The sequence below is a fragment of the Camelus bactrianus genome, chromosome 13, assembly GCF_048773025.1.
Source record: "Camelus bactrianus isolate YW-2024 breed Bactrian camel chromosome 13, ASM4877302v1, whole genome shotgun sequence".
In the NCBI taxonomy this organism is placed as follows: domain Eukaryota; kingdom Metazoa; phylum Chordata; class Mammalia; order Artiodactyla; family Camelidae; genus Camelus; species Camelus bactrianus.
In genome coordinates, this window is record NC_133551.1 from 73,597,977 (window position 1) to 73,620,460 (window position 22,484).

General features: G+C 53.2%; 1 protein-coding gene across 4 annotated transcripts; it reads left to right on the forward strand.

The window, feature by feature from the left end:
• The first annotated feature begins 1,713 nt into the window (after positions 1-1,713).
• GPR157 (G protein-coupled receptor 157) lies at positions 1,714-16,830 on the forward strand. 4 transcript variants are annotated; one of them, XM_074377492.1, is made up of 5 exons: positions 1,714-2,284; positions 9,541-9,725; positions 12,219-12,432; positions 15,596-15,790; positions 16,189-16,830. In XM_074377492.1, the coding sequence occupies exons 1-5, from the start codon at positions 1,718-1,720 to the stop codon at positions 16,390-16,392; spliced, it is 1,365 nt and encodes a 454-aa protein (XP_074233593.1). In that variant the 5' UTR covers positions 1,714-1,717; the 3' UTR covers positions 16,393-16,830. The 4 variants fall into 4 exon arrangements, with proteins under 4 accessions (XP_074233593.1, XP_074233594.1, XP_074233596.1 ...); XM_074377495.1 differs by lacking the exon at positions 1,714-2,284 and adding an exon at positions 4,133-4,162; XM_074377494.1 differs by lacking the exon at positions 1,714-2,284 and adding an exon at positions 4,504-4,551.
• Positions 16,831-22,484: the final 5,654 nt, after the last annotated feature.

Sequence of the window (22,484 nt, forward strand, 5' to 3'; positions counted from 1 at the left end):
TCAAAAAGTTAAAAATGGAGTAGCTATATGACAGAGCAGTTCCACTCCTGGGTATATACCCAAGACATGTATATACCCAAGAGAAATGAAAATATATGTCGGCACAAAAGCTTCTTTATGAATGTTCCTAGCATCATAATTCATAATGGCCAAATTGTAGCCATCAGTTGATAAATGGAAAAACAAATGTGGGATAGCCGTACGATGGAATATTATTAGGCCATGAAAAGGAATGAAGCACCCTACATGCTACAATGTGGATGAACCTTGAAAATGAGCTGAGTGAAAGAAGCCAGTCACAAAAGACCACTTATTATCTGATCCCGTCCCTGTGAAATGTCCAGAATAGGCAAATCCATAGACACAGAAGGTGGATTAGAGTTGCCAGGAGCTCGGGGGAGGGAGAAATGGGGAATGACTACTATTAAAAAACAAAATACAACTGAGTAAATTGTAAAGATTGCATTGGCTTTATTCACTCATCATGAATCACCCAGCATCCTACCTAGCAAACAGAAAGGAGCTCTGAAGAGCTGTACACAATGGAAGATTTTTATAGGCAGAAGATGGGATAAGGAAATTATTCTAGCAAAGAGCTGATTATTTCAGGCAAGGTCACCTTCCTTTGGGGGATGGCAGGGGTCTATCAGATGGATTCCCTCACTAGTGCTAACTAGGAAGTTCCAGATCAAATGGTTAAAAGTACATTCCTGGGAGAGACGGAAACTGCAACTAGGTAAGGTGTGAGGTCTAGGTTACGAGATGTGAGCTTAGAACAAGTGACTCCATTTTGGACCTGTTACCTCTCTTTTGACACTACTAACTGTGTTTCTTTTTGAGGTGATGAAAATGTTATGGATTACGTAATGATGATGGTTGCACAAATTTGTGTCCTATAAATCTCTGTACACACTTAAAAGGGCCAATTTTATGGTCTGTGATTGGTATCCCAATTTTTTAAAGTGAAATTTTCAAAAAAGAAGAAAAATTGGGAGTTAATGTTTCATTTAAAAAAAAAAAAAAAGCTTGCCTTATAGCTCAATTTTAAAAAACAGCGTGCTTATTGTAAGAAAAATTGGGAACACTCCCTGGGGGAAGCACCACTCGATGACAGGTACCATTGCTTAAGGAATGAGGATCACACTCTAGAGTTGCTTTTATTACCACTGGAAAGAACACCTCCATCCCCTTTCCCTAATATACACCCCCCTCCACCACACACACACACACACACACACACACACACACGTGTGCTGGCTAAAAGGCAGGAAGGTAATATTAGCCCTAGAAATGCCAGTCCATTTCTCCCAGGACTGGACGTCCTAGCCTGCTGGCAAGAGCTGGGGGTTCTAGGGGGTGGGGGGGAGGGAGCGCGGTGATTCGGACAGGATGTGGGGACTATCAGGTGGAATGTGGAGGGCACAAGAGTGTGGTGTGAGGGCTGGGGAGGCGGCACGGGGGTGGTGCTGGGGAGCTGGGAGGATAGGGAAGGAGGAGGGTAGAAGGTGCGCCCGCAGGGACACGGCGCTGCGGCGTGGACAGGGCTCATGGGAGGGGCTTAGGGGTCCAGCACCGGGCTTCAACCGGGACGTGGGGGTCACAGGGTGGGGCGTGGGGGTCGCAGGGGCGTGGTGTGAGAGCGGGGGCGGGGCGCCGGGGCGGGGCGCCGGGGCGGGGCGCCGGGGCGGGGCGCGGGGGCGGTCCGGACGCGGGTGCCATGGGGTGGGGCGTGGAGGGCGCGGGCCCGGAGGAGTCAGGAGGGGCCGGGACGCGGGCGGGCGAGGCGGGGGCCGGTACGAGAGCCGCTCCCGGGTGGGTGCCCAGACAGCGGCGGCGGCCGTGCACGGTGCCCGGCCTCTGGCCTTGCGGCGCCCCGGCCCCGGCCCCCTCCGCGCCAGGCCATGCCTCCTCCCGCGCCGCCCACCGTGCTGGTGCCGTCGGAGCGCGCCGTGGTGCTGCTGTCCTGCGCGCTCTCCGCGCTCGGCTCGGGCCTGCTGGTGGCCACGCACGCCCTGTGGCCGGACCTGCGCAGCCGGGCGCGGCTCCTGCTGTTTTTCCTGTCGCTGGCCGACCTGCTCTCGGCTGCCTCCTACTTCTACGGGGTTCTGCAGGACTTCGAGGGCTCCTCGTGGGACTGCGTGCTGCAGGGCGCGGTCTCCACCTTCGCCAGCACCAGCTCCTTCTTCTGGACAGTGGCCATCGCCCTCTACCTGTACCTCAGCATCGTCCGCTCCATGTGCGGGCCCGAGGCCCGCCGCCTGCTCTGGGTTTTCCACATCGTCAGGTGGGTGGCGGCCGCGCTGCTTTCCCTCGAGCCCGAGCCCGAGACCCCTGGCCGGGCGCCCAGCGGGCAGTCTCCTCATGCCCCGCGACCGCCCTAGGCTAGCGGGCCAGCGAGATGATGCCAGGCTTGCCTGAGAGATGGACCATTCCTGAGCCTCTCCGCAAGGGTGCTCCTTTGAGGCGACCCCAGCCTGAGCCTCCCGAGGAGGTGGGCGCCTCAGCGCAGCCCCTGGAGGGTGGGGGCCCAGAGCTGGCCCACAGAGCCTGACCCTGGTAACTTGGAAGCACTTGGAGAGCTGGCGAAGGCACGTTAGGCCCTACGTCTCCTGCTTCGTTGCGTTCTGGTCATCCCCGCTGCCCAAGGGGAGAAGCACCTGGGATCGGGGCTGGGAGATAAGTTAGGTGGCTGCCCCAGGCTGGCGAGGTAGGTGTGGTGCACTGAGCCACTCCCAGGCTGCCCCTCCACTCAGCCCTCTGCCAGACACACTGCTTCAGCTAAAACATTTAGGAGGGACAGCCTTGTTTATTTTATCTTTGCCCATCTCTAAATCAGGCCCCAGTCGCTTGTTATCGCTGTTCTAGATAATCTTTACTTTCTAGAGTTCAGTAGCTCTGAAATTGAGGTCAGTGGCAGAGGCTGGTCTGGAAGAGGGCTGCCAGCTGCCTGAAGTCTCTAAGAGTAGAGAAAACCAAGGCCTTGTCCTGCCCTGGCTTTGGAGTGTCTCATCCAAGTAACCCTCACCTATGGAGGAAGGTTGGCCCCTTCCTGGTGTTAATCTCAAGATTCAGACATCTGGTGGTGTCCTGTGCTGAACCCAGGGCAGCAATTTTATAGAGCTTCTATCCTCTCTCCTTCCAGATAAGTGCACCAAATGCTGCCCTAATTATAGGTCCTCTATGTTAAATACTTGAGTTCTTTCCAAGAGACTGAGGCTAGTCAGCACTTTGGTAGAGACAGGTCACCTGGGTGTCACAACAGTGAGGTCACAAGCCTGCAAGAGTCACTTGACCTCCAGGTCTCAGAGCTGTTGGATCGAGGCCATTCAGTCCCTGGGAAACTCAATGGCCTGCTTCTCAGCTGTTCAAGTCAAAACTTTTGCCCAGAGCCATTCAGACGTGCCTCAGGGGGCCCACCGAGCAGGACTGCCTTTCCTCTCTCTGCATCCTTCCTGGTCTCCAGGTCCATTCCCGAGACCCCATCCTTGGCAGGCTGCGTGGGTGTGGGCAGCGGGGGGGCGCACGTGCACTTGAGAAGAAGCCAAGACTCTGCAAGAATCTCTCCTCTTTTCCCCCCTCTTTTGAAAAATTCTGAATACAATGTATTTTTTAAGTGATAAAGAGCCTGGTGCAGCTCCTGTAGAAAAGACAAATTTCCTAAGAACCCTGAGTTGGAAGTTCTTTCTGTTCACTTCTGGGGATGTTTTCTGTGATGCCTAAGGAAGGCCTAAGAAAGTCTGCGTGGCCTTCTCTGGCCATAAAAAAAGAAGCAAATTGTTCATCTTGTCTGTTGGATGTGACCCACGTGCTTCTTAAAAAGAAAAAAAAAGTTTCCTAAATCCAAGCTAGTAAGGAGCTTTGGCAGTTTATTCCCTTTCAGAAGTTAGCACGCACGTTGCACATCTAAGAATTGGTAAAACCTGTCCAACAGGCTCGTGTATTGACCTAGATCTTCCAAGACTGTCTTGCTAAGGACTGTCCAGCGACTTTCTTTGGAGGATTAATTTCTTGCTGCTGAAGGACCTCTCAGTGTGGGAATCTCATCTTCAGACACAGGCGACACAGTCACCCACTGGTTAATCTTTTCAAACGACTGGAAATCAGTCTTCTTCTTTAAACCTTTCAGTCTTGGAAAATATTTTAAAATATGACAACACAAAAGGTTGGTATCTCTAGTCTGTAAGGAGTTTTTATGAGTTGATTTTTAAAAAAAAACTGACACATATCCTGATAAATAGACAAAGGACATTCTAACAATAGTAAAAGCATGAGAACTCAAAACAACACACGTTGTAACAGTGAGGTATCATTTTCTCATTAAATTAGAAGGAAAAAATTAGCGAGGAAGAATACTGATGTGATAAATGCAGGTGAAACTGGTGTTTTCGTACATCATTATTGGCGATGTAAATTGGTATAATCCATGTAGGAAGTATTTGGTTCATACCCCTTGATCCCAGTAATCCTATTTATAGGGACCTGGTCTAAGGAGATAAACCAAATTGCATGCAAAGCCGGATGTACAGAGGAGTTTGTACGGCACTGTTAATGGTAAGAATTTGAAAGCAACCTAAATGTCCAAAAAATAGGGGAATGGTAAGTTACAGACTTCACCTCACCTGGAAGTGTTGCACTGCCGTTAAATATTGACCGTGAATTCTATTAAATCATATATTTTTTAACTGGTATGCTACAGTGTTAAGTGGGGGGTGGGGAGGAAAAAAAAAAAAGCCAGGCACAGCAGGAGGCTAGAGAGAGTGGTGCTCACGTGCAAGTTCCCAGAAAGCACCTGCACGGCCCCGGGGGGCCCATCATAATGTCTGACATAGTGTCCTTTACAGAAAGAATTTTTTTTTTAAATCTATTTGGGGAAAGTGGGCAGCTTAGACTTGATCCTCAGGGACACTGCATGTCATCACAAGCTGCATCAGGCCCCTGAGGTCTTGCAAAGTGAGGTCCCATTCCTCAGCTCATCTGTCATCTGTAACCCGGGTGCTCCAGGTGATCACGCTCCCGGCACAGCCCATGAGACTTGCCCGAGGCTGCACGAGCTGTTAGTGGGAAGCTCAGAGTTAGAACTCGAAGGTCAGTGCTCATTTTAGGATTCCATCTTGTCTCCAGGCCTTGACAATAATTTCTTAAACTGAGAGAGAATTTGGAAATAATTTATTTTTAACTTTCCAGATTTCTACCATTATTAACATTTTACCATGTTAGCTTTACCTTGTCTGATTTTTTTTTCTGAAACCATTTAAGAGGAAGTTGAAGACCTGATGCCCCCCAACTCCTGAATCCTTTAGTGTGTCTTTATTTTAAAAGTCAAGGATAGTCTCTTGCATAACCACACACACCTCCTCAAAGCAGGAGATTAACACGGAGCAATGCCAGTGTCTGACTGCGGGTTTATTGAGGTTTTGTGAGTCATCTAATAAGGTCCCCGATAGCAAAGGAAGGTCCTGGCTTATGCGTTGACTTCGTTTTCCTCTCTCTACCCTCCTTTCATCTGGAATATTTCTTCCATCTTCCCTGGGGTTTCACATTTGATCTTTTTGAAGAGAACAGGCCTGTTACTTTGCAGCATGTCCCCTGCCTGGCTTGCCTGATGCTTTCTCGTGAGTGGACTCAGGATCTGCACTTTGGGCTGGAATCTCAAGGAAACGTGTTCTCGCTTCTTTCACAGCAGTGCCCGACAACTTTGATTTGTCCCTTTACTGGTGATGTTCACTTTGACCCCTGGGTCAACGTGTTATCTGCCGGTTCTCCACCGCAGCTACGCTTTCCTTTTGTAACTAACGAGGACCTCTTGTAAGTCCTCAGACTTTTGCCCAAATGCACAACCACTGATGCCGACAGTATTCGGAGGTGAATCTTCTGGTTGTTGCTGCATTTTTAAGGTTGGGTGAGAATATCCCGTGTTGGAGGGAAAGCCCTGTATTAACTCCCCTCCTGTTGCATCTTAGCTGTGGAGGCAGCATGATACCAGTGCCCCGAATTCTGCATCCACTGGATAGGCATCTGTGGCCATCTATCTGCAGTGCTGGCCTAAGAACGTGCTGAGCAGGTCAGCTGGCAGCTGCTGTGGGCAGGGTCACTTCCCCTCTGATAAGATAAGCCTGAAACCATCTCTGTCCCCCTGCAGAAGGTGCCCTGCCTTTCAGAAGCAGTCGTTAGCACCTCTCCCCCTGCAGCAAGGTAGTGGGTTCCTCTGAACCGAGCCGGCAGGGTCATTAACTGTCTCCCCACCTGTGTGCCCCTGGCCACCGCTGTGCCAGGCACCCACTGGTGTGTCCTGTGAGCGTGGGGGGAGGTCAGGCCAGGGGTGCCTCCTCTCACCGAGTCAGAAGTCAGGGCCCGGGCCGGGCTGGCCACCTCGAGCCGTCGTAGGATTTCTTCTGGCCCCACTGAAGTGGGAGGAGGTGTGGGCATGACCCCTGGCCCACGTGCCCACCTGCTCTCTGGCATTTGCTGGGGGGTTCTGGAAGAAGAGAGTCGATGGCACCCCAAGTTCACCATGAACCACCCCCCCCCCCGTGAGGCGTGGGAAGTTCCATCACAGAGAAAAGGGGAACTATGGGCCCAGAGAGGGGAAAGCCTGCAAGCTCTCTAAGCAGAAAGTGGCCCACCGTAGGGCCGGGCAGGGCCCCAGCGGGCAGGGTCAGAATAGGGGGTGGACACAGAAGCACCCCACGTCGGTCAGTCCTCCCCAGAATAACAAGAGTTGAACTGGCTTTGTTCCCCCGTAGACGTTTCCCGGGGGCACTGCTACAGCGTGAGGTCTCCACACTGCTTTCAGGGGAGCCCACTGCAGGGGCTGCACTGTGGCACCAGTGGCTACCCCTTGACCCTTCCAGGGCAAAGTCAGATCCTACTGGCCCTTCCCTGGGCCCAGGTGGGCAGGAAAGCATCTCTGAGGAGCTCCTGGGCGCCCATGGAAGCGGGGCTGCAGAAGGTGGTGCCCTGGGGGCGAGTGTTTAAAAGTCTCTCTGGACATCCCTCCCCACTCCTGTGGCCAGAGCTTCAGAGGCCCTGGTGGTGGCCTGGCCAGTGGCCGACTCCCTGCACTCCCACGCCGGCCCCTCTGCCCCATGCTTAACAATCAGAGCCCACTGTTCCGGACAGAAACCTCCAGGCAGCCGAGCCCTGGAGTCCTTTCACCAGGCCTGCTGCCCGCAGCTGCGTCCCAGCTGGGTCCCTCCAGCAGGCTCTGTCTGGCTCCCAAGAGCTTTCTAAATTGGCACACTGTTGCTAACAGTTTTGTTCATAGTAGATGCTCAATAAAAATGCACTGAATAAATGGTCAAGCAGATCAGGGCATTCTGAGGTCATGTTAACATTCAAGGCTTTTCATAGGCCACGGGCACCTGGACCAGGCTCTGCTCTTTGGGGGAGAAGACGCTTTTGTGGCCTTCCCAGCAGGTGCCACCCACCCCACAAAGATCTATAGGAAGGGGGAGGTTTGGGGTGAGGAGAAAGTGCAGGAATCAATGGTGTATTGAGCAGACCATGAGCCCCCTTCCACGAGATGGGGGAGGCTATGTCACCCCAGGTGTCCCCCTGCCTCTGACTGGTGGGAGAGGTTCCAGAAGATGCCCAGCTGGGCAAACTGGGGACCCACTGGGAAACCCAGAGTGTTGCTGTTGTGGGCACTGGCCGCCTCTCGTGCTCACCTGACAGATGCCAGGGAATCCAGGTGTGGGACGTAGCCTGCTCACCACCTGGCTGATCCCACAGTGGTTCAGCTTCTCTCTGGGAGACCGAGGAACACAGTGGATGCTGAGTCCCAGGGGCCGAGCTCATGAGCAGTCTGAAGGGCTTCCCCCTCCTCTAAGCTTCCTGAGGGCCCCCAGCTCCGCCAGCCTGGCTGTGGTGGGAGGGGGTCCCCTGTTTCTGGGCTACTGCGCCCTGCCAGGGAGCACTCCTCCCCCACTGTTGGTAGGAGCTTCTACCTTCGTCTGCTCTGGCTGCCCTAACAGAGCCCGCAGAACACAAGTGAGGGCTGGGCCCAGGCACCTCCGGAAGAAGCTCTTGGTGCCCCTCCCAGTGGGGGATACTGCTCAGAATGGCCTTCTGACCCCCTGCATCTAGGTGACCCCAGCCCTGCTTCTTCTCAGTCCGAGTCACAGGTTTGGAGCAAAGGGGCCTTGTTGGTCACCTGCTTTAACCACGTCCCTCCTCGGCACCTCTCCCAGCGCCCCCGGCACACTCCCTCTGGGGAGGCCGCCCGTTCAGCCCTCAGCTTTCTGACTGAGCAGGACACCTGCCCTTTCCTCCGGCCACCAGACTCCACCCCACTAGCAGGACCTCCTCAGAGTCTTTAAATGTTCCGGAACAGCTCAAGGCCCTGCGTCTCCTCCCAGGCCCGGCTCTGGTGCCAGCTTCCCAGTCTCAGGTTTAGCACGTGGGTCACAGGTGTCCGCACGGAGGCAGGGCAGTTTGCCGGCTGACCTCCCCCTCAACATCTGGGCGTCAGGGCGACCCCTCTGACCACACGACTTTCTCGGTCACGGTCAGCTAAAACCCTGTGTCTGTTTCACACGTGCTGTTGAGCTGTATCTTACTCGTTCTGATTTTATTTTTTGATGGATGGCTTCTTTTTTTTGGAGGGGTAAAAACTCTTATGTGATACATGTCAGAAATTAGAAGTATGCATTTACGGAAAGCAGGAATTACATCACAGGTGTCTTTGTAGAGTTCCTTCCAGATTCGTACCACCTCCATCTCAGGGTGGCCACTGGCCGGAGAAGAGCTGGGCTTATCTGAGCTTGCCGAAATGACTTCCTCCTCATTCTGCTCTCTGGGTCCAGAACCTGGGGCAGCTTCAGCTCCCTACCGTTCCCTTCCTCTGTCCCGTGGTGTCCTGGAGCCAGCTTGCGGGACCCGATTGCAAAATTTCAGGGCATTTTGTGGGCTGATTGTTGGATACCACCATCATTAAAAGTTACATTATATAAACTTACAATTAAATAAATTACATTAAAAACAAAATTAATAAATATTCAAAACTCCTTCGGTCCTAATTATTATTTTGTTGATTTGCAGAGCAGATGGCAGCAAACTGTTCCCTGTAGAGGACGAGATAGTGAGTATTTTCAGCTCGGCAGGCCAGGTGATCTCCGCTGCAGCTGCTCAGCTCAGCTCTTGCAGCTTGAAAGCAGTCATAGACAACATGAGGCCAGTGCGTATGGCTGTGTGCCAATAAAACTTTATTGAAAAAAAACAGACCTTGGGCCAGATTTGGCCTGAGGGCCGTAGTTTGCTGGACGGCTGATCTAGATTTAAGGAAGTGATAGAGAAAATGTCAAATATAAAGATTAAACATAAAAGTGTTACTGATCTCTGAACTTATGCAGAGGCTGCTGCCACATGAGGGCAGGCAGGAAGCTGGGTATTTGAGCGGGAGGTGATGAGAAGGGGCAGGATCTCAGAGCCGGAAAATAGAAGACATATTCTTCCAGGGTTGGGAAATTATTACCTGACCCACAGAGAGGTTGCTCACCTCATGCTGACCCGGTGAGGTTCCAGCTTTTGTCTGTTCCCCAGGTCTTCCTCATGTCACTTCCATCTTACCGGTTAAGGAGGATGGAAATACCGCCCACCTTCATGTCATGGAGCCACCCTCATTTGCTAACTGCGGCCACAGGTTGGCTGCGGATACCTGAGTTTGGCAAAAAGCAGCAGCAGCATCGTGTGAGCCTCACTTGGCGGCATGGAATTGACAAGAGGGGGTAACGTGCATTTTATTATTATTTTTAAAGTGTGTGCCTCACATCCTTGATGTCAGTAAAATTCATAGTTTGTGTGTATAAATCCACACACACGTTTGTGCATATACGTCTTTCTGATGTTGAAATATCACCAGCACCCCATTGTCTGTGCCCGCAAATTATGAGTCTGGGTGAGCCTGCTTGGCTGGGTTACGGACCATCCCTCCCACTCCATTCCGTGAGATTACCCCTCCTTCCCACCCCCACCTAAGTGCCTCCCCAGGCAGCTTCTGGCCCCCGTAGAGCTGCTGGCTGTGCTTAAGTTCAAACAGCAACTCTGATTGATCAACCCCTGGTCTTAACCCTGTCAGAGCTGTCTGTCTGTCTGGGCTCCCCTCTGGATGTTTCCCAACACAGACTCAGCTCCAGGCACACCTCCGGGACACAGAGGAAACACATCACTTTGCAGCTTTCGTATGACAGACCTAAAGCTGCAAACCGTGGGGCTGTCACCCTGTGGTCCCCGGGTTTCCCTTAAGGGCCCTAGGGATGCCGAGGAGGAACAGGAGCCCCTTCCTCCTGCCACACCCTGCTCTCCCTTCCTGCCTGAGTGGGAATCCTCGGCTCCAGTCCTGCCGGGTGACTGTCCCTACGCACTGCGCTCCCCTCTTCCCAGAACTCCTCAGAGGAACCCTGTGAACCGTGAAGTGATGAGAAAGCCCACCTCTGACTTCAGGATTTCAGATGCAGTTCTTGAAAAGCCTTTTAGCTCCTTTGCATAATGTCTTTGCAGTGAATATTTAGGAAGTCAGTTGGGGAAGCTGTCTCAGTCACTTGGCTCAAACTTCATTCGTTCACTCACTCACTCATTCATTCAGCAGGTCCCAGTTTGGCCCCTCCCACGTGCCAGGCACTGTTGTAGATGCCGAGATAAACAGCAGTGAACCCACACAGGCTCCTGGAGCTCACAGCTGACCTGTGTAAAATCCCAGGACGGCCTGAGTTTTAAAACGGTAACCCTTTATTAAGGCAAAATAGCTTGACACTAATATCTGTTAACTTACCAGATGAATAACTTTGCACAGGACTAGCATTTAAAATGGACACACTCCATTTTAAAGTGTAACTTGGTACCTTTCTCATAACCCTTTAACTCCTGTAGGGTTTCTGCCCCTTCTGAGCCTTTGTGACTTCGAGGAGGACTTGCTGCGCTGTCCCTCCTGTGGAGGCTGCGGAGGCGAGGGGACAGGTGGTTCTGAGAGCCTCCTGCACCCCGTCCTTCCCAGGCCAAGAGAGCCAACTTCCTCCCTTTCATTTACTGATGACACTGTCCCGTTCACTGCTTGTTCTGTGGGTAACTGGGCCGGGACGTAGGCCCATGTGTCCTTTTCCTGGGGGCAGCGACCGCACAGGCCTCACACATTCCTGGCGCCTGCACCACAGGCCCGAATCCTGGGACGTGGGGTCAGAACTCATTGACAACAGCGGTCATCAACACAGACACACTCACCACGTCTCGTGTGCTGGGCGTAACGCTGGTCAGTTTATTCCTGTGGTGACCCGGAGCGGCGCTGTGCTCGAGGCTCTGTGATCATTCCCACTTGGTGGAGAAAAACACTGCCACGGTCAGCCAGGTGGGCCAGGCTGGGACACAGCACGCCCAGCCCCTTGCATCACGGCCCAAGCTCTTCGCCACCCTGCCAGGTGGCCATGTAGTGTCTGTGTGTCTCGCTACCTGATTTAAAAGGCTCTGCAAAGAGACTGATGTGGGGAGCTCTGGGGGGCGGGCCTTGGGGCTCGGCTCTAACCCGGGCTGTGTTGCCACTGCGTTAAGCTCTTGAAAAGTCAGCCCAGCACTCCCCTGAGAGGGAGACCTTGCTCTGGGCTTTCTGCTTTAGAGGGTCCCCTTTGACCCTTGCCAGGGCCCACCCCCTTCCCATAGAGGAAGGGGGCCTGAGGACCGAGGAGGTGTGTCTGCCCCGAGCCCATGTTCACCCTTCCAGGTCCTGCTGCAGGTGCCCAGGACCTTGGAATTCCCCACCCAGACAACCCCATGCCACCAGGGCGTGCTCCCCTGGAGCCAGGCTGGCCAGGGAGGGCTGACTGTCAGCAGGGTGTGTGGATGAGGCCCGGACACGTGGGCTGGTGTTTGCAGGCCCCTGGGTGCAGGAAGGAGCCAGCTGTTCCCAGGCCACAGCATCCCAGAGCCGGCCTCCAAGGAGCCTGGCAGTTCGAAATAGAACCTGAGGGGTTGGGAGGGTGTGTCTGTCCAGGCGAGATGCCGGGACATCCCTGGTGTCCCCTTCCCCAGGCTCTACGACTTCAGGGTGGGCCTGGCGGGTGGGGTTGGGGGCTTTGAGGACTCCCGCCCCTCTTTTCTCCAGGGACACTGTCTGTTCCAGACTCCCGAGGGCACTGCTCTCCTTGTCTACATGGCATCCCGGTCACTTCGCCCTCGCCCTGCCAGGAACCGGGCCTGACCTCGCTGCCTCCCGTTTGCTCCTTATTCCTCAGCTGGGGGGTCCCGCTGGTCATCACCGTAATAGCCGTGGCTCTAAAGAAGATCGGCTACGACGCCTCGGACGTGTCCGTGGGCTGGTGCTGGATTGACCTGGAGGCAGAGGACCGCGTGCTGTGGATGCTGCTGACTGGGAAGCTGTGGGAGCTGCTGGCCTACGTCACGCTGCCCGTGCTCTACCTGCTCATCCGGAAGCACATCGGCAGAGCGGTAGGTGCCCCTCGGGGCCCCGCCCGAGCTCTGTGCGGCCGCGGGGTCCCAGGCCAGCCCCCCTGGGGACAGGCCTAGTGACAGGCCAGAGGGACAGAGGGTTTGCTGTGCTGGGCAGCGGGACCACACCTAATTACGAGAATTGTGGGCTGTCTGGCTTGCTAATTACGCAGCCCTGTCAGGAGCGGGTCCTGTGATTCCTACTTTTGTGGATGAGGAAACAGGAGCTTCCCGAGGTTAAGGGGCCCCCCTAAACTCGCCCAGCTCAGAATGAGCTGCTTTGGAGTCAGAAGGCTGAGGGCTCCGCCTGTGTTCTGAGCCACAGCTCTCTACTGCCCCCTCCTGGAAGTCTGCCATGGTTGCTTAACCTTGAGAGGAATTTGGATGAAAGATGAGCAGTATCCAATAAGAAGGGAACTGGCGTGTGCTGGGGAGGGGAGGGGAGGCCGTGGAATTTTATAATCAGTGATACAAATAACTCACCTCACTATCCGTGGTGATTAAAATACCATAAATGGTAGACTTTTCAGGCTCGCAGGAATTCATAAATCAATAGGCAGGGCTGGCCAGGAGTCTAGGAGACTTCTGACAACGTGGGTTGGCCTGCAGCTCTAGGAAGGAGTGGTTTTCCTCTTGATAATCTGGTGAAATTGTCCCTTGTTCTGGCCTCCTGGTTCTGCAGATGTAAAGCATGGGCTTCCTCCTGGCCACAGGCAAACTGCTGCCAAAAAAAGGCTCAGGTTAGCCCATCCATTGATCTGCTTGACCATTTTATTCAGTGCATCTTTACTGAGCATCTACTATGCACAAAAGCTCTGTGTGGCCCGGGAGTTTGTAATGAGAACTCAGGCGTGAGTCCTGCCCTCCTAGAAGGAGGCAGAAGTGTGAGTGATTACGATGGAAAAGAAAATGTGACCCGTGGCTGGAGCAGTAACACAGGCTTCCGTGAACACTCTGGGGACAGACTTCCAAGCTCCTGCTGCTGGTGTGGGGTCCTGTGTTCCTTTTTGCTCTGAGTTTTCAAGGCTGACGTCGTAGGAGAGTGTGTCCCCATCTTTCAGGGTGTGCTGTTGGTGTCAGCCGCCACTGCCAAGTGTGCAGGGTGCTCCCGCAGCTGTCTGACCCTGATCCGCACCCTGTACTCCCATCTGTGTCTTCCCGGACACAGACTTGTTCTCTTTGTACTTCAAAATTTACCTGATTCTCACTCCTCCCTGCCACCCTCCTCTGGCTCAGCTTGGAGTCGTTGACAGAGATGCTGGCAGGGCTTCCCAACTGGTCTGAAATCCTCTTTGTCTTCTTCAGGCTTTCTGGTTGGTCTCCTGCCTGGGCTGGGGCTGCGCTGCTCATCTCCTTTTTTCTGCGGCCCTGGGAAGGTCTCAGGCTCCCCGATGAAAGCTCCCAGGAGCTCCCCCTGGCTCTGCCTAGGAGCCCCACCCCCACCCCACCTCCAGCTGCGTGTCTTTCTTCTTCCCTTCCTGTAGCGGGGCAGGAAGCCTGGGGCCCTGCCTGTGAGGCTGACCCTCACAAGTGTGAATGGGGCGTCTTTTACAACTCTGTGAATGTTTCCGGAAAAAAGGAATAATCACGGGCAGGGAGGTGAGAATGAGTTGTTCCTGCCTCCAGCTAGGAGGGAGAGCTGAACATAAATGAGCTGGAGCAGGCTTTGCTCTTAAGAGGAGTGGGCCAGCAGCCCTAGCTGGTGCCCGGCGGCTCCCCCCACCCCCGCCCAAGTGGTTCTGGGGGGTAGGGGTGGGGCGTGCAGCTCTCTGGGTGCTGCTGACGGTCCCAGGGGAGGCGGCAGGTGCTCTGAGCAGGTGAGCTGCACCAGCTTGGGTGCCCAGAGATGCCAGGGTGTGTGGCTTCTCTCCTAACCTGGGCCTTCAGTGTCCCCACAGATGACCAGGCTCAAAACCACATCTTTGTTTTGGAGTAGGTTTTTTTTTCCCGTCTATTTTTACAAGTGCAGTTGTGATCTGGAACTCCCTTTCCTCTCACTGAAGGGCATGCGGAGGAGCAGGGAAGCCAAAGCAGGTGCCTGCTCACCTTCTCCTTCCGCCCCAGCTTTGGTGGAAACCCCTGCTGGGGGCAGGCCGGGGTGGGGCCCAGCAGCCCTGTGCCCTAGATTGGGGGGTGGTTGCATTATGGAAGGAGAGGGTGATCGTGAGTAATAGGTTTGATAAACAAGGGTGAGTGGAGTGTAGGAAGGAGGATGATAAAAGCTATGAAAAGCAGATAGGAATAAAGAGCTGGCTGTGGGGACAGGACCACCCGGGGAATGCCTTTGCTGTGTAAAGAGGGCTATCAGGGTAGGCCCTCTCCAGAAGGTGACATTGGAGCAAAGACTCAAAGAGGGTGAGGAGTGAGCCACGCAGACCTCTGGGGAAGAGCATTCCAGAAGGAGGGAGCAGCTTGTGCAAAGGCCCTGGGGTGGGGGTGTGCCTTGCATGTCTGGGGCATTAGGAAGCCTGTGTGACTGGAGTGGAGTAAACAGGGGGATAGCAGCAGGGATGAGGTCAGAGCTGCACTGGGGTGGGGACATTGTAAGGAACGTGTGAAATGGGGAGCCACCGAGAGCTTTGAGTGGAAGACTGGCTTGGTCCGACTTCAGTTTTCAAGGAACTGCACTGCTCCTGTTTTGAGAATAAGACTAAGATGGGGAGGGATCAGGGTGGGGAGGGCGATGGAGAGGGTCAGTTAAGAGGCAGTTGAAAGTATCCAAGGAAGCAGTGGTGGTGCTTGGACCAGGCTGGCGGCAGTGGCAGTGGATAGAATATCCAGGTCTGGGTCTGTTTTAGAGGCAGAGCCCTCAGGACTTCCCTGGGGATGGGCTGTGAGCTGGAGCACAAAGAAGGGTCAAAGACGGCTCCCAAGTTTTGGGCCTGGGCAGCTGGAAGGGCAGAGTTCCCTTAGCTGAGATGGGGAAGCATGCAGTGGGCTTGACGGTGGAGGTCCATCACCCATTTTGGACACCCATGTGGGGATGTGGAGCAGGCAGCAGATGGAGTTGACGGGAGATCAGAAGGATCTGGGCCAGAGGAGGGAACCTGGGAGAAGGCATCGCCCACCGTACATCCTCCCCCAGCCAGCCTGTCCCTGCAAGGGTTGTGAGCAGGGCGGGAGGTGCGTCTGGCTCACCCCAGCTCTCTGTGTTCCCGCCCAGCACGCAGCGCTCTCCGAGTACCGGCCCATCATCTCCCAGGCGCAGCAGCTTCAGCGCCAAACATCCGTGGCCGATAAGAAACTGGTCCTGATCCCGCTCATCTTCATTTTCCTCCGGGTCTGGAGCACCGTGCGCTTCATCCTGACCCTCTACAGCTCCCCAGTGGTGCAGTCGCCGGTGCTGGTCGTTCTGCACGTAGGTCTGCCCAGCCCCTCCCCTGGCGCAGCCCAGCTCATCCAGCCCGAGCTGCACCCCGCCTTCCCCTCGCCCACAGGGAGCCTTGACCAGAGGAGGTGGGAGGTCAGTGTGGCCCTGGGGCAGCCCGGGGGAGCTGCGCGGCTGCCCAGTGGCTGAGGAGTAGCCCCAGGGGAGTTGACTGATCCGAAGTCCTCCCCCACCCGGAAGACCTGGAGACGTGCACCTGCAAGTTCAGGCCCACCCCGAGCTGAACCACACTGCCAGGGTCACCGCAGACCAGCCTCAGGGGGTGGAGGGCAAGGTCCTGGGGTCCCAGCCCTCCCCAGCCCCCTCACGTGTGGGGATCAGACCCGCTCCAGCCCTGGCCCTGACACCTCTTCTGTTCTCCCGGCCAGGGTATCGGGAACACGTTTCAGGGAGGTGCCAACTGCATCACGTTCGCCCTCTGCACGCGCGCCGTCCGCACCCGGCTCCTCTCTCTCTGCTGCTGCTGCCCTTCTCAGCCCCCTGCCCAGAGCCCTCCCAAGGCACCGGCGCCCTCCCAGACAGGCCAGGCCCAGCGACCCACGCGGACCCCAGGCGAACTTCCGTGCACCTGAGCTTCTCCCTTCCTAGATCTGTGCATGGGTGCTGTGACCTGGGGCCCGGCGGTCTGAGCGCTGGCTGCAGGGAGCGGGCGTGGGTGTCGGTGCGCTGCCGGCCTTCCGCTAGCCAAGCTCTTGACCCCTGCCGGGGAGCAGCGCAGTCTCAGCTTCTTCTACCTCCTCGACCCTCAGGCGCACGTGCCCCTCACACTGCATCCTTCTGCACCCGGGGGTAGTCATCTGCATAGGGTTGGCACTGAGATTCAGGGAAACTAGAGGTATGTGATCATTATCAGGGCACCTTGTGGTCCGGGGGTCCTCGGCCTCATGACCACGCAGCACTGTTTACAATTTGAGGGACCCACACCTGTGGGAAGAGCATGAAGAGACTTGTACACTGTGCACCATCCTAAATAAAATGTCAGGGGGACCAGAGATGTGTCCCCAACCAGACGCCACGGAGCAGATTCCTTGTTTATCAGAGTGTTGCAATTCTCCCAAGAGCCTGGCTTTTCTTGGATAGCTCTGCTGGTCAACAGAAGTGCCAGTTACCTTTAACCAGGAGGTTCCCTGGTGACCACCGTGAGCACAGCCCAGCACAGCTGCTCAGGACAGCCGGTCTCCTTGGGACCTCCCAGGTTCTCTCTGTGGGCTGCCAGCCCTTGATGGAGATTGTGTTTGAGTTTCAAGCCCGGGCCAGAATCCTGACACTTAAAATACAGGTCCCTCCTCCAGGGCAAGAGCTGGACCAGGACAGGAAGAGGCCGCTGCAGGGAGTCCCCCGGGTTCCCCACTGCCACCCGGGTCTGTCCTTGTGGAGACTGAAATAGGGGTGGGGTGGGGGAGGACCTGGCTTATCAACTTCCTAGTTTAATGTTTTATAGGAAAGGTGACCAGAGAGGGAGTGAATCATCCAGATCCTGATTCCTCCCTGACGGTGAAGGTTCTGGGAATTGGTTAGGGGAAACTGACACACACACATCACGGGGTGATTATTTACATTGAAAAGAAAAAGCATTTAAAATAAGCATATGTATCTCTGTGAGAAGTGGCTGTTCCACCAACACGTTCCACTTATTTCAGAAAACAGTTTCTCTGTGAAGTCACAGAAGGCACTGGCCAGGAGTGAGCCTAGGGGGAGAAGTACAATTTTACCCGGTAGATGCCCCCCCCCTTGGGTCCCATGAGAACTCTGCAAAGCTGGAATGACTTTCTGAACCTATAATACGGTTCTGGATTAAAACCGCAGCCACACCGTATTGTTGATGCCCGTTTTACTCCCAAAAGCAAAACTCTGTAACCGGAGGGGAATCTGAATAGGCTTGTCCTCTACAGAGCTAGGTCCAGAGTGCTCATTTGGGGTTTCCTTTAAAAAAAGGTTTTATGAAAATCAGCAAGAGGTAGACATCCCCTCAGGATTCAGAGAAAGCTCTGGGCTGCCCTGCAGAAAGCTGCTTGTCAGTAGGTCAGTCTCCTTACAGAAACGGCCCATATGCGGGGCACCTGGTTCCCCTGAAGATGTTACAGCACGTCACGGGCACCTGACTGGTAAGGACCCTCACGTTAGCTTCTGGAATGGAGCAGAAATTCAGGAAGTTCCTTGCTGCAGAAAAGAAAATGACTCACGGCTGAGTTAGAGCATGGGCCATGGGACAATGATGCCGGAATAAAGCCTGCTGTGAAGGGGGCCCCCGGATTCCTCGGCTCAGGTGGTGCAATGCCGGCTCCCGCTGGGCGTGGCCTCTCCAGAACCAGCCTGAGACCTGGGTTTCCCCAGACCAGCCGGGAAGGACCTGCAGAGGGAGTCAGGGCTCCGAGAAGAGCATCTCTGTGTGCCCGGGCCTCCCTCGTATTCTCCTTCCACCTGTTCGTTGCTGCTGTTGTGCTGTGGGGTGCAAAAACCACCCCAGAGTTGCACCTGGCTGTTTCCGTTTCAACTCCCTCTGCTCCACACCACGTCTCTGCAGATGACTGGATGTGTTAGTACTGGGGGGGGGGGGGCGGGGGGGAGCATGTCCCAGTGCCCGGGGCCGGTGCTGACGGCAGCAGAACCTTGGAAACACAGCATCACCTCTTTCTCGGGTCAGTCTAGCTCGGCGGGTGGCGTTCAGGATGTGTGAGGAGGAAGTCATTTCCTGAAAGTCCAGGAGGGGCTCTTGCCTCGGACCAGAGCAAGACGAGCTGTGAGCCTCTCACACTTTGCTCGGCCTCAGGGGGTTCCTTCTCTTCTGTCCATGTGGTTCATGTCTGTCCACCCTCACCCCTCGGTTACAGGTGTGTGTCCTCAGCCTGAACAGGTGCTAGTTCTCGTTCCAGTGTGTTCTCAGCCCGGTGCCCCTCTCTCCTCAGGTGCTTGGTCTTTTCCTCAGGTCTCCTGCGCACTTTCTGCCTCTTTGGGCTCCTGAGTCGATTCTGTCTGCGTTTGTTTTTCAATAAAGATGAGGACTTGGCCCAGGCTGAGGGTGCAGACAGCTCGTCATACACCCACGACAAGAAAACACCTTTCTTCAAACTTCCCATCACGCCACAGTAACATCTCATGCGGTTTTTTGCACGTGCAGGTTGTACTGAAAACCCTCACCGTCTGGGTCAAGGCCAAAGTCTTGCTGCTCTCAATTAAATAAAAGAATTATTTTTCTTTTGCGTGTTTGGTGAACTGATTGCCCATGATGTGTGTGTGTTGAGGGGGATGTGCGGGGAGGAAGGATGGGGCAGGGCGGCTCAGACCGACCTGTGCTAGTGGGGGCGCAGGTCCAGAGCCTTCTGTGAGGTTGGGCCCTGGAGACGACGTCTGGGCCCTTCTCTGTGAGCAAATGTGGTCACGTAGGAGGCTGCCGGGTTGGCATAGCCAGCTTCTCCTGAGTTGGCCTGATAGAATCACAGGTGTCTGTGGACGAGGTGGAGGGTTAGAATACAGATTCCCAGGCCTCATCCCATATGAGGATCAACAGATCCAAGTTCCAAGGACCCACACTTTGGGGCTAAACTTGCACAAGTGAGACACTCCAGCACTGGGCCACCTACTGTGCCTCCCTTCCTGCACGATTTTGTCACAGCCCCGTGACCCACCGCGATGGCAGCTAAGGCTCCCTGGCAGCCCGGGACCGCTGGCACACCAGGGCTCTTCTCTGAAGGGAGCAGCCTTCCAAAATCAGCCTTCGGAGCCGCTGCCTGGTTTTGTGCAGAACTTCACAGCCCGTGCAGCCCTGCCTTCAAGTCTTTTTTTTTTTTTTTTAATTGCTACATCTTGGGAACTTTGCTCTTAAAGATGCTGCTTGTTTCTTTGTTCCACTTCCTGGATCTTGTAAAGCTAAAAATACATTAACTTTGAAGAGAACGAGAAGATGAGCCGCAAACTAGGAGAAATATTTACAAGAGACACATTCATGTAGGATGAGGGTTGTTAACCTACTGTAATCATTTCATAATATATGCAAATCGCCCTCATTCTCTACGCCGTCAACTTATATTGTGATGTATGTCTCAGTGAAACGGGGGGGGGGGGGCGGAGGGAGACATACCTGATAAAGGACTGTTCCCAAAATTACAGCTGAGGGCAGAGATGTGCAGGACAAGGCGCGGGGAAAGGACACAGAGAGTCCGTGCCCTTTGAGTTCAGTTATCCCCAAGCCTCTATGCTCTCCTGTCCTTTCAGGTTTTTATGGAGGCTTCATTGCATGATTGAGTAAATCATTGGCTGTTGGTAACTGATTTAACCTCCAGCCCCTCTCTCATCCCAGGAGGTTGGTGGGGTCGGACTGAAAGTTCCAACCCCCTAATCACTGGGCTGGCCACCAGCTCCATCCTTGGCTCACCTAGGGGCTTATCCAAAAGTCATCTCATTGACATAACAAAGACACTCTCAGTGCTGAGGAAGTTCCAAGTATTTTAGGATCTATGTGCCAGGAACAGAGGAAGACCAAATACATACTTTTCCACTATAAATCACAATATCACAATGCTGTTCCATATCATCCCATGCTGTTCCCTCTCCCTGGAAAGCCTTCCTTTTCCCTTCCTGCCTGGCTTCCAGCTTCTTTAACCAACAGACACCTTGAAGGGCACCTCCCTCTGCTCCGTGGCATTCTAAGCAGACCACTTGGATGCCACAGTATCCGCAGAGACCAGACGTTCCCGGGACCACTCTCCTGGGCCTGTTTCCCCAGAGCCTGCCCTGTTCCCAATTAGAGCCAGACTAGCACGCACCTGGGCTTACAGCTGAACGCCTTTTACATCTGAGAAGGTGGAGTTTGGGAGGAAGAAGTAAGCCACACTCTGAATGAAGCCTGTAGGTTCAAAAAAACCAAAAAACAAAATTAAAAAAAAGCTCAGAATCACTTATTAGAGCAGAATCCAGAATCCAGGCTCCATGAAGAAAAGGTTTTCCTGGTGCTATGGGGTCAAGACACTGTGAGTAGGTAACAGTAGTGCTTACTGACTCACCGCATCTGGGGCTAAATGAGGTGGCCGTTCTCAGCAGAGCCTCGAGTGACTCACGGGTCGCAGACCCATAGAGTCTGCCCTGCCTTTTGATAAAATCAAACCGGGCACTGCCTGCAGGGTACGGAAAAGCACTCACAACGAGGCCCTAGTGGGGTCTCAGAGCAGGAGGGGCATTTAGTGGAATAAACGTTTAGTGGCTTTAAAAAAAAATTGAAATATAGTTGATATATAAGTTAGAGGTGCACAAAATTGTGATTCACAATTTTTAAAGGTTATACTCTATGTATAGTTATAAAAAATATTGGCTCCATCCCCCGTGCTGTACAACATATCCTTGTAGCTTACTTTATGCATAATTGTTTGTAACTCTTAGTCCCCTCCCCCTACATTACCCCTCTCCCCTCCCCTCTTCCCATTGGTAACTGCTAGTTTGTTCTCTGTATCTCTGAGTCTGCTTCTTTTTTGTTCTATTTACTAGTTTGTTGTATTTTTTTAGATTCCACATATAAGAGATACAATACAGTATTTGTCTTTATCTGTCTGACTTATTTCACTAAGCATAATACCTTTAGGTCCGTCTATGTTGCTACAAATGGCAATTTTTCATTCTTTTTCGTAGCTGAGTAGTATTCCATTGTGGGGGGGGTGTGCATGTGTGTGTGTGTATCACATCTTTTTTATCCAGTCATCTGTTGATGAACACTTAGGTTGCTTCCATGCCTTGGCAATTGTAAATAATACTGCTATGAACACTGGGACGCATGTATCTTTTCTAATTAGTATGTTTCTTTTTTTTTCAGATATACACCCAGGAGTAGAATTGCTGGGTCATAGGGTAGTTCTACTTCTAGTTTTTTGAGAACCCTCCGTGCTGTTTTCCATAGTGGCTGCACCAATTTACATTTCCACCAACAGTGTACAAGGGTTCCCTTTTCTCCACATCCTCACCAACATTTGTTATTTGTGGTCTTTTTGATGACAGCCATTCTGACGGGTGTGAGGTGACATCTCTCATTGTGGGTTTTGATTTGCATTTTCCTGATGATTAGTGATATTGAACAACTCTCCATGTGCCTGTTGGCCATCTGCATGTCCTCTTTGGGAAAATGTCTATTCAGGTCTTCTGCCCATTTTTGAATCAGGTTGTCTGATTTTTTTTGATGTTGAGTTGTATGAGCTTTTTATGTATGTTGCATATTAACCTCTTATTGGTCATATCATTTGCAGCCCCCTTCAGTGGGTCATCTTTTTGTTTCGTCAAAGGTTTCTTTTGCTGTGCAAAAGCTTTTAAGTTTAATTAGGTCCCATTTGTTTATTTTTGCTTTTGTTTCCTTTGCTTTAGAAGACAGATCCAAAAAAAAAAAAAAAAATCATTGAGTGTGTCTTGGAAGTTCTTGGAGAGAACTAGAAGTTACTTGTGGAAACAAAAAAAATGTTGCCCACGATTCCAGTCCTACAAAGATCAAGTTATTAGCCCCTGACCTATAATACACCCTGAAAGGAATTCAGGGTGAAACATCCTGTGTTTTGGGTACATGGGCCCCTAGACAGTCCAGATGCATATCTAAGGAAGAATTTTGATGACCCTAGATTCTTGCACCTTCTCATACACAGCAAAGCACTAAAATCACTAACTGGAGAGATCGGCTTTTTTTGTGTGATTA